This window comes from Acyrthosiphon pisum, chromosome X (assembly GCF_005508785.2).
Source record: "Acyrthosiphon pisum isolate AL4f chromosome X, pea_aphid_22Mar2018_4r6ur, whole genome shotgun sequence".
NCBI classification, from domain to species: Eukaryota; Metazoa; Arthropoda; class Insecta; order Hemiptera; family Aphididae; genus Acyrthosiphon; species Acyrthosiphon pisum.
The window spans coordinates 1,924,379-1,937,116 of record NC_042493.1 but is presented as its reverse complement, the minus strand read 5'-3'; the positions used below and the strand labels follow the sequence as shown (position 1 = coordinate 1,937,116).

The 12,738-nt window shown below is 27.1% G+C and overlaps 1 protein-coding gene across 4 annotated transcripts in view; it reads left to right on the top strand.

The window, feature by feature from the left end:
• Positions 1–4,382, top strand: part of LOC100162379 (TBC1 domain family member 20) — a 19,762-nt gene extending 15,380 nt beyond the window's left edge. For all 4 annotated transcript variants that reach the window (XM_008180010.3, XM_029485844.1, XM_008180007.3 and 1 more), the window contains 5 exons: positions 581–822; positions 1,586–1,779; positions 3,230–3,446; positions 3,513–3,622; positions 3,749–4,382. In XM_008180010.3, coding sequence (XP_008178232.1) covers positions 581–822; positions 1,586–1,779; positions 3,230–3,446; positions 3,513–3,622; positions 3,749–3,965 — 980 coding nt within the window. In that variant the 3' untranslated portion in view covers positions 3,966–4,382. The remainder of the gene's footprint in view (positions 1–580; positions 823–1,585; positions 1,780–3,229; positions 3,447–3,512; positions 3,623–3,748) is intronic.
• The last annotated feature ends 8,356 nt before the right edge of the window (positions 4,383–12,738 follow it).

Genomic DNA, 12,738 nt, shown 5'->3' with positions numbered 1-12,738 from the left:
TCTTCTAGATTTGTTGGTAACCATAGTATCTTAGATTGTGAGTATCATTGATATAAAAGATTGTGACATTTACTCAATTTAAAGTTAAAATTAAATTGATAAAAATCTTATATCTCAAGGCAAAAATAATATTAATAACTAATAATTTTCAAGGTCTACAAATTGAATTATTTCTCAAAAGGAAAATATTTGTGAAAAATCCAGGTCTCTGATATTATTATGGTTTAACCAACTTGTAAACTATTCTACAACATGTACTATACTCGGGCCACCTAGAAGCGCTACTCGTTGGCGCATTCAAATGACGGAGCTCCGCGTTCTCGTACCAAATTTCTCCTACTCTACCACCTAGTAGGTGGTCACCGACAATGGCGGTGGCCATTGTTGATGGCGGCCAGCTTACAAGCAAATTTAGTGGTGGGAGATCGGATGCGCGAGATCGAACGAGATTTGGTCGCCGCCCAGTAGCGGTCTCTCGGTGGCCCCCGAGTATAGTATTTATATATTATTTATTAATTAACATTATTATATAAATAATTGTGTGAATTAAAATAAAATTGTTGGCTTAAAAAAAAAACAGGTTTAGTACGTAGGGAAGCATGGAAGCTGATATTGAATTTGCCAAGCACTGATGAACAATTATATCCATTGGAAATTATTAAAGACCATCCTGAATACCATCAAGTTGATATGGATGTAAGGAGGTGCTTAAAAAGATTTCCGCCTGGTATATCATATGAGAAAATTGGTGTATTGCAAAAAGAATTGATAGCAATTATACTGAGTGTAATTAAAGAAAATCCAGATTTAAAATACTACCAAGTAATTAATTTAGCCTAATAATCAGGAGGCAGACTTTCTAGTATTGATTAATTAGTACCTATTGAATTTTTAAATACTTTTAAATTTAGGTTTGCATACTCTATTGTGCCAATTTTCAATTTTAATATATTTTTGGTGGTGATATTTACAGATTTTCTAACTACTGTTGCCTATCATATAAAATGTTATCGAGATATTATACTTTAATTTAAAAATATAGTTAATACTTTATAATGTAATAATTTAGTATTTATAGTAGGTACATATTTTGATTTGCTCTAACAGGGGTCTTCAACCTTTTTTTATGGTTGGCCAAATCTGTGATACGCTTTGGCATCATGGGCCAAACATTTTTAGATAGGGATATAAAGGAATTTAAATTAAATATATTTTATAAGAATTATTTTTAATAAATCAACTTTAAATATATTTTCAAAAAAATCAATAAGCTTCGCGGGCCGGGATCGTCCCGTAGACTATAGGTTGGAGACATCTGTTCTAGACAATTTTACAGTAGATTTCTTTTTTATTTTAATCTCATATTTAAATATTATTTTTTGTTATAGAATATTCTGATAGTAAAAACCTTGTTAACAATAAAGATAATATAAAATTTTAGAATGTCTATTATTTATATGTGATTAAATTTCTAATTTTTCAATAAGTACTAAAATAATTTTGTTTTATTTATTATGGATTAAAAAGTTTGTTTTTGTATAGTATATTTATTATTATATCACATTTGTTTTTATTATTATTACAGGGTTATCACGATGTCGCTGTTACTTTTCTTATAGAAGTAGGACAAAATGAAGCATATAGTATAATGAAACATCTATCATCAAATCATTTAAAAGAATTTCTAAAGCCAACCATGGAGGAAACATCATATTTATTATTGCACGTTTTTCCGTTGATTAAAAAGCTCAATCCAGAATTGGAAAAATTTATTGAAAAGTGAGATTTAATCCAATTATCATGAATCATTTTAATAACTTTATAAATCATAAAGTTTAGCAACATTGTTCTATGTACTTAAATATATGATTAGTGATTACTATAGCTGTCCCACCTTGCGTTTCTCGTTGCTAATATTTCTTTTTTTAAATGTTTATGCTGTATTCCTACGGCGGACTTAATGTTTTTTGTGCATATCCAGTTATTTATCGTAAAGTGAAAAATCCCGTTTGAGTGACTAACAAGTCAGTCACCCTATGTTAAAATCAAACGATCAGTTAGGCAATTTATGCCAACTGTGCTCATTAAATACCTACTCATAGTCTTTACAATTATGAATAGCCAATAGGTAATCTATTAGAAATATCACCATTGTAAAAAATCTTTATACATTATCCAACCACTAATCACTGAATTAACTACTTTTATTCAAATATTTCTATAATTTTCTTGCATGTTAAATAAGCATATGCTACGGAGTGAAGGAAGAGGTTTCCAAGCACATCATTAGAGGAACCACAATTCAAAATTTAAAGTTTATACGTTTTGCCATTTAGTGAAAAATCTGTATATGGCACCACTTATGTATATGTAAATTTGATATTACTGGACAGAAGACTACTGTATTCCTACAACCTCTTATTTTCCTCTTTAGAGGTAGAATTTTCCAAAATCCTATCTTGGTGGACGCCTGCGTCATAATAGTTATTTGTATGCCAAATTTCAGCCCGAAATGTCCAGTTGTTTTGGCTGTGCATTGATAGAAGACTAATCAATCTCTTTATCCTTTAATATACATATATGTTACAGTCATGCGTGTGTATTAACATTATAATTTAATGAATATAATTATTATTAAATTATTTTAACAAATAAGTTATCACGGTTTATATTGTATGCCTACTATATAGATGACATATTATGTATTTGATAGACAGCTATATTTTACTTAAAATGTACCTAATGTACTACAATCGACATATTAGAGCCAGAAAGTATGTTATTCTTAGTACCGATTACAGATAAATCTATAAATCGACTTTACAAGGCAAGGCCGTTTCTACTTAAAATTTACTAATAAATTATTTAAACTTTTACATACTTCACTATTTACAACTTATAATAAGTACTTACCTACAGTTAGAGTTCACCTAACAACCAGTTTACAATAGATTTTTGATTTTTGATTTCAATTAATTAAACATTTTCATCAATTATGTCTGAAAAAGCTCGGACTTATCGTCATTACCTAGGAAATATTTCTAAATGCATCATTGCTGAGAATAATGGAAATTAGCGTTATTTCCTAGTCGATAATGTATACTGTCTAATTTGATTAAAATATCGCTATTGACTAGTCATTAACATTATTTCCTTAATTTACGTCTTTGCCGGTAACACATATATTACAGATAATTTTAAATAACATATTATATAATTATGCTTTTAGGTCTGGAATTGGTACAATATTTGCTCTGCCGTGGTTGATATCATGGTTTAGCCATAGCTTAGACCAACACTCGAAAGTAGTAAGATTATTCGATTACTTTCTAGCATCACCAAAAGAAATCATCTTGTATGTTATAGCGCAGTTAATATATTCCAGACGTCATGAAGTCTTAAATACTGAGTGTGACATGGCTGGTGTTCACACGGTGTTATCGAAGGTATTAAATAAATGATATTTCTCATACACTTGTATAATATATAATACATCACGTTTTGTACAACAGATTCCAGAAAGCCTAAATTTTGAAATAATATTGGACGAAGCTACAAAAATGCACAAAGAATATGATCTTTCAAACGTCAAAGATGAAGTTGACAAAAGAGTAAAACAAGAGTAAGAAAATAATCTTATATGTATTGATAAATTAAAAACAATATATTGAAAAACATTTCAGATATTTTGAAAAATAATTTTAAAAAAAGTTTTATATACATATTAAAGTTATCATAATTATTTCAGAGCTAAGTTATTAAAAGATCAACGGGACGAAAATGCAAAACGGAAAAAAGACAGGAAATTTGCCAGAGATCAAGAACATCAAGAACAGCCAGCTTTTAACAGAGCTTTCCGATATGTACCCATATGGATTAGACCTAGAATGAGATTTGGCCTGTTGTTTTTCGGATTCAGTTTGGCTGCTGGGCTTTGGGCTGTTTTTAAATCAAATAACAATTAAAAATAAAAAATTGCTTCATATATTCCAATTATTATTATTTGTGCTATACACAGGGGACAAATAGACTGATATCTTATAATATTATATTGATTTATATTGGTACGTATTAATTTGTTTTTACTCCTTGATATTGGAGCAATCAATTTATTACATTTTTTACAAATCCTTAACTATTTAGTTAACCTTGTTTAATTTAGCCAAATAATTCTATTGTTTAAATACAACTGTTTTGTTCTACTCTTTAGATGTAACTTGTGATTATGAATATTTTAAGTTTTCACAAATCTATTGTTGATGAAATTTTTTTTATATTTTATGAATCAAATTATAACTGTTTATTAATGTTAAAAACTTATTTTACCTACAACATAATTAGTTTTTGTAAATGTCAATAAAATATATTTATTGGTATCTCGATTTATTTTTTATTTTTTAAATTTGAATTATTTTCTTTCTTCTTAAAATATTTCATAAAAAAATATATGTGTTAAGGACATAAATAAATATAAATTGTTCAGCAGATCAATTGGTGGTCATATTTCAATTAAATGTTATACATCTGGAAAGCCATCAAACATTCAAATTCATGTCTTGTGTAGCCTCTTGTCAAAACATTCATAATAAACCTAGTAAGAAAAAACAAACTAAAAAGTCCTCATGTTTGTACTTGTAAATTCTGAGCGAAATTGACTAACTTTTTTAGCAGAAAAGTGAATCTAGTTTGTACATTGAAAGTCATTCAAGGGAATTCTAAGTAGTTTTCAAGTGTCTTGAAAAACAAAAAAAATTAAGAAAATACTGGTATTTTAGAGCAAAATCAGTTTTCGACAAAACCTATTTTTGTTTTTGGTGTAACAAAAAAAAAATCTGTAGCTACATACAGTTCTCACTCAATGTTTATATTAGCATATTTTTCTATACACCATACAATTTTAAAAATATTTTGACTAAGCTATTTGTAAGGATAACAAAAATTTTATCTTCCTCAGTTTTATTTAAAATTCTAGTCTATTAAAATTGTTTGCTCAGTCAATAAACCTAAAAATTTGATACAAGGTACCAAATAGGTTGTTAATGGAAGTTGAGCTTAAAATAATGTCATAATAATGTTTTATGAGTATCTGAAGTTTTACAATGTTCAATATTATCACGAAAATTTGGAAATTATTTGAGTTATAAATTCATAAACAATTTATATTTACAGTATATATTTTAAAATGTAATATAAGACTCTTCATAAGTTTTTCTACCTTAAAAACAAAAAGTTCACCGGGAACTAAAATTAATTTTTTATTGGCCAATACTCATTGAACGATTTTCTTATTTTGCTGTAATTCAAAAATAGAATTAACCGTAGACACTTTAAATACTCAACGAATGTTCATATTAGCAATTTTTTATACACCATATAATTTTTTTAATAACTTGACTGATTTTGAGCTATTTATAGGCATAAGGAAATTTAAATTTTATTAGGTCTTTTGTATGGTATTGTTTTAAAAAATGGTGCTTTAGTCAATTTATCGCGACACTGAAGTGTTTTTGTTCAAAAAACAATCTTAATTCAAACGGCTTTTACTTGGGACACCAATAGTTTAATTTTTTTTTGTTCTGTAATGAATAATATTGTATACCAAATTTTGGTGCTCAACTTTAATACACTTGGTTTTATGCTGTCTTATATTTACAGTATTATAACTTATAAGAAACAGTTAATTTAAGTTATACCATACTAAAACATAATGTACCAAAGCGATTCTTACAACTATGCAAGTATAAAATTAATAGTTAACCTAACCTATTAGCAATCAGGTTTGCAATAACAACATCATAATGTATGCACATTATAATTGGTATGTTAAGTTATTAACATGCGGAATTATATATGATGGTTATAAATTTTAATTTTTTTTGTTAATAGTACAAGTGATTATTTTATCATAAATCACTCGTTATTTCAAAAAGTCTCAACGTTTTTGAAAAAAAAGTTTTTACGTCTGTATAGAACAATTTTTTTTATTTTTTATTTATAATGTTTTTACTTTTTTTTTAGTTTTAATATAATATTCCAAATATTTTTCTAATTAATTAATTTGATTGTTGAATAATTATAATATCATTTTTATTTAGTTTGCATATTATATGAAATATTATTACAAAAAATAAATCATCTTAAGACTATCATATTATTAGATTCTAAATGGAGCGAGGAAGCTAGTGGTTTTACAATGGTGTTAATTTAATTTAATTTGTTTTTCCGTAAAAATTCAAGTTTAATACAATCCATTATATATTGACCCACTTGTAATCTACTGTACAACAGAGCGACCTCTACTTACCCATTTTTTTATTATTTATTTTCATATAGGTACCTACCTAATTATAAAAACATTAATAACAATAGAATACTTTTTATAATGTTTATTATTGAATGTCTCTTAAAGTAAGTCTTGTTTATTTTGTTTGAAATATGAATTACATTGTAAGCTGGATATTAGCCGTAAAATGAATTTGTTTTTATACATATTGTTTTCTTTTTTGAGACAAGCATTTAATTGATCTTTTTCTTATATACCTAGTAATTATATCCGAGTTAAAAACTTTTGCCAAACAAGTTGTATTTCATGGAATGTTTCCACTACTTAACTTATTTTAAGCTCATCTCTTTCTAATGAAGTTAGCCATTTGACAATTATTACTTCAAATATTGATATCAATAAACCTGTTTTTAACCTGAATCATGGTTCTTCATTTAAAATGGTCTCCAATGCACTTGGAGTAAGATAGTTTTCCATTCCTACTTTCTGTAATTGCTAATACTTTTAAGGTAAATTTGTTGGCCATTAAACTTCTGAAACAATATAAAATACTACCCTAGAGAGTTTTTCCAGAAGTTCAAAGATATATTAGTTAGATTTTTTTGTTTTTGAAGTTTTGTGAACTTTGTACATAATGAGACCATAATCATTTATATAAACATAATAAAATAATAAACACATAATAAACATAATATAATAAAATAATATATATAATATATAAAATAATATAACATAACATAATAAACACCATAAACATAATAATAATCTATTTAACCATATTATTGGCTTCTGTTTTTACCAATACTATGGAATGTACTTTAAGAATATATCAATCAGTTTAATACATGGGCTGCACAACGAATGAAGTAATATGTAGATATTTAGTTGTTAATATTTTTGTAGCTTAACAGATGCATTATTTGTGACAACTGCAATAAACTTTTTATTCCAATTTCTGTCATTACTGATTTGATTCTATCTGCTGGGATATATCGATATATAATCGCCTGTATATTTTTCTTCCGTTGTGGCAACTGATTTATAATAAACTGAAGCCTGGAGGTGTGCAAATTTTAAATTTAATTATGGTGTCATTCCTGAAATTAATAAATAAAACATCATAATAAAAAACTCATAACATTATTTTAAAAGTATAAGTATAAATACCTTATATTACTGCAAACATCACACCGTAATGACAAATTCTTAGAATTTATTATTTTGATATGTGCATCAGAATTTACTCTAGCATACTCTGAGTCTGGTAAGTTATTTGATATAATGTCCCTCTTGAAAGTACCTATTTTAAATGTTGGATGAATCCTTACAAAAAACTGTCTCCAATAAGAATCTTCAGCAAAGTCCAGGGGTGTTCCTGAATTATACAAAGCCTTTGCATATATCTCTGCTAGCTAACCCTAGAATAAATTATTTTTTTTTTATCAAATGTTATTTTGTATATTTTATAATACTTTCTTATATATATCAAGATTATATTATATATATTCTATTAAGGCCCCTGCAAATGTGTCATTTTTAAGGAGTTGTGTTTAGGCAATTATTTCGTTCTGCGATAACTGATCGTCTTAGTGTGTGTAGTAAATGATCATTAGTGCGTGTATACTCCCCTACCATCACCCACGGACCGCATCAATTTATAATACATTGTTATTTCTTATCTGGTTTGTGGTCGCACGCACGAACATGCACAAGTCATATAATGTCTATATCACAGCAAATATAATACAGAAAAATATATTATAATGTTGTGAATTAAACTATAAAAGTTTTTGCATGCTTTAGAACTTTAATTTTCAAAAAATGTTGTTTAAAGATTAAAATATTTGAACTCAAACTTTAAAATTGCTCTCCTGACAATTTCATGAAAACAATTTAGAACTTTTTCATTCTAGATCCACGTCTTGTGTTTCTTCACTAATCGCATAATCTTTATTGATTATTTAAAGATTTTAATCAGAGAATAACTCTATCAGACATTTTTTTAAGTGATTTGCCATACGCGTCGAATTTTTTTATAAGGTGTTTGACAAAACGCACACAAATAAGAATTTATATTTTCAATAAACTAGTAATGCTGCCATATTTTAAGTTTAAGTTTCGTAATTTTAATCATGTTGCAAAACTAAATAAAAATTTTAATACGATGTAAATTAATTTAAACTTTAAATGTACAACACATGAGAATTATTGAAAACAAAATCTTTTAAGAGGTATTTAATAATCATCCAACGTCAATGAATTTTGATAATCAATAATTAATTATATACATTTTATAAACAATAAGCATTGTCATGGCCAGTTTGGTTTTACTAGTTTTTCTGTTTTTCTTCAACCGCTCTAACAATAATTAATTATTATGAGTGTAGGTATATCAGACTAGGGTAAAATACTTTTAAAAAGTATTTGGAATAAATGCTCGAATACTTATGAAAATTAGTATTCAGAATATGTGTTCAAATACTTCATAAAAATAGTATTCCTAATAAGGTATTGTAAATACTTCAAAAGTATTCCAAATACATTTTAAATACTTTTTAATTTTTGTCTTAAATATTATCAAATAACCAATGATACTTTTCTTCGGGAAAATTTACCAACATATATAATTTAGTGATTCTAAATATATATATTATAATATAATTTAAGTTATTAATGCATGATTTTATATTTTACTAGCTACCCGACCTTCAACCGGAAGAAATTATTATTTTATAATTTAATTTAAAAACACGACTATTTTTTTGGCTTTACAAATAATATAATATACCTAATTACATATTGTAGTTATTGTTATTGCTAATTTCTGAAAATGATATATCCTACATTTTGAATTCAACTACTGGAGTGGTAAATTTTATTCTTTTTATTATAGAATAGAGATAAGGTAAAAAAATATGTAACAATAAATTATGTTTTCAATGAATAATAATTAATATATATTTCAAATGGAAAAATGCAAGTGCAAACAAATAAATAAATAATTAATAATAATAATATTAACAATAATAAACAAACAAACCGGTTTCCTTCGTCTCCAAAATCAAGTTAGATTATTTTATATATAGATAACATGTATAATATTGTAAAAATGTCCAGAAAACAATAAAACAATTACATGACATTTTGACTGAATGTTTATATTAGCATTTTCTATACACCATAACATTTTCAAAATATGTTGACTTATTTTGAGCTGTATACGGACATTTTCAGTTTCCAATTTTTTTAGTTTTTTATTCTATAAATATCAATAAAATTTGTTGGGTAAAAAAAGCTTGAACATTTAATACAAGAATCCTAATAGTATATTGTTTCAAAGACAGATGAAAAATATTAAAAATCCATAGGTAGTCACATTGTCAAAATTTTTTTTATAAGCATTTAAAATTTAAATATTGACAAAATATACGTAAGCTTCACAAATTACTTTGAGTTATAAATTCATAAATATAGGAAAATTATCACCAGAAATACGAATAGGTAAAAAGTGAATTATAGAGTTAAGACCAGGGACTGGAATCTTTTCAAATTATCGGTACCGGTGCCGGTACTGGTTCTCTAAAAATAAAATGTAATATATAATATTTAAACTTAAAATAAAACACAAGACAACTAGTGGCGACGGTCCATATGGAATGTTGGGCTATTCAATACATATATACATACGATTTACGCATAAATATATATATACGCACTCCTTACATACACACGTGCAACACATAAACAATATTCAACACCTCTCCGTTCAGACATTTAGGAAAAACAACACAATCAATAATCAGCGGCGCCAGATGACACCATATATTATAAAACCATAAATGCATTTTTATGTATATAATATACACATATTACATATATATTATATTCTACGAGACCCCTTCGATAATTTTCCCATCAATACGTTCGGTCAAAACAAAACAATAAATTACCAGTGACACCTTTGTCGCACGGCCTAAAATAAGAAAAAAACATCACGTATTAATCAATGCATATCAGAAGGGATTACACCGAAGCCACATTTTATAAGGACCCCACAGAATCGACTCGTCACCAGTACTTTTCTGAAGAAGACCCATGCACAAGGTCCACGCCAGTCAACATCACGACACTCTTCCACTACTGTTCAAGGGAGTGCTTGCTTATGGTTGTGCGTACATGCGTATACAGTATATGTATGTTGGATTACCTCAGCATTCGTTATGACTGTCTGAATCAGTTATCTCTCTATCAGACAAATTCATATTGTTCATTTTTTCCATTCACCTACCTATTAATCTTTAAAATCATAAAGTTATGTGACTATCATCATATCGTAATCCCGTTAGGTACATTATTATTACACAATTACACTTTGAACACGAACATTGTAATATTTTTAGAATATAAGTATAGTAGTAAGCGCTCATTTAACTTAAATAAAATTACATTCGGGTGGCGAATTGACTATATGTACTCTTGTCACGAATGTAGGAATTCTAAGAGCTGTGTTCAACATTGGCGCAAATAGGGGGGGACTTGGAGGGACTTAGTCCCCCCAAATGTCGGTCAAGTCCCCCCAGTTCAAAATCTAGTAATTAGTACTAATTTTTATATTCTGTGGTACTAAGCAACATCCCAGACAGAAATTTTTTCTTTAATAATATTATTATAACATTATAATAACGAATAATATTAGTATAACATTATTATAATAATATTATAATATTATAATTACAAAATGCTGTCTTGGATGGTCTATGGGGAGGGGGCTTGAGTTGTCTTCAAGGTTGGCGAATTGACTACAATTAAGCCCGTTCTTCTCAAGGTTACCTAATTAGGTGGACTGAATCATAGAAAATTTCAAAATTTTTTGCTTGAAATTAATGCAGGCCATGGCGATGTATTGTCCTACCTACTGGCTTATTGTGTTGATATATTGAACAGTATATAAATGAAATTAACACAAAATTACAAGGTAAAAATTAATTTATTCCAGATATGTGATTTCATGTTAAATCTTTTAAAATAAAGTTGAAACCATTGTAGTCTCACATTGAAAAAATGAATTAACTCATTTTCCTAAAAATTTAAAAAAAATTTTTGAATCTTCAGAATTTTCAGTATCAACAGTTAAATTTGTTGAAGCTATTTCGATATTCCAACAGGAATTTAATAATCAATTTCAAGATTTCGAACAGCATTCACAATATTTTTGTCTGGCCCGTGAAAACTTTTTAATTTGTGAACGTGGCCTGGGAGTCTAAAAAGGTTGCTGACCACTGTTGTAATAATTTAATTTATTAAACGGCTTTTATTTATTATAATTTATAGGTAGACAATTAAGTAATTTATTAAGTAAGTAGTATTTACTAATAACTATTGACATTTTCAATAACATACTATTAAGGTATTCTATATTGCCACGAGCTTACGGAGAGTGCCATAAACCAGTATAAAAAAATTTATCCGATAATTTATCTAGATAAATAAATAAATAAATAATTTAGTTATCTTTATCTTTATCTAGATAAAATTATATTTGTCTCGGCTCAACACTGGCCCTAAGGGTTCCCTGGACATGTCTAAATTAAATTTAAAAAACAAATTTGGTTTATCATATTCATTTTATTAACAATAACCCACATATTTTGTTTTGTAGTCGAAAATTATGTTAAATGCGAGTTGGTTGAATGATATAATATTGTTTTATCGTTTATGAATCTATGATTATAATAATATTATAATGAAACAAATAATAAGCAGATATCTATTATGTATAATTTTTCATGAGATGTATATTATATTAAGATTTTATGAGAATCTTTATGAGAACTAATGTAGATTTGACCAATCTAAACATTAATTTTGTTTTTTATAATGTTTTCAATATACAGTAGAACTTCGATTAACCGTCACTCTCTGTTATCCGTTATCGGTCACCGCCGAAAAAAAAAAATTATTATCTTCAAAATAATCAAAAAAACAAACTAAAATGACAGATTTTTTTTTATAATATGTGTGGTATGTATGTTTATAATTTGTTACAATGTAAGTATTTTTTTTTTTTTAAGTACACACGTAAAATATGATAAATATATAATATAAATATAAATATATAATAAATGTGTGTATGTATATGTATTTACACGTTTTTTTTTGCAAAATTTCCGTTAACCGTCTATTCGATTAACCGTCAAAGCCCCGGTCCCGACAGTGATGGTTAATCGAAGTTCTACTGTATTTAAATTCCGTATCATAAAATAAACCTCAAGGGGGCTGGAGGGGGCTCCAGTCAATGAAAAAAAAGTGACTCTTAGACCAATAAGCTAGATAATACTGGAGGATTTGGTTTGGCAGATTTTAATTTTGAAAACGGATTATGATTGATTAACAAGTTTACTAGTTGAATGGTCGAGGCCATTTTGAATATTCCAATTATTGTTAGTGTCATAATG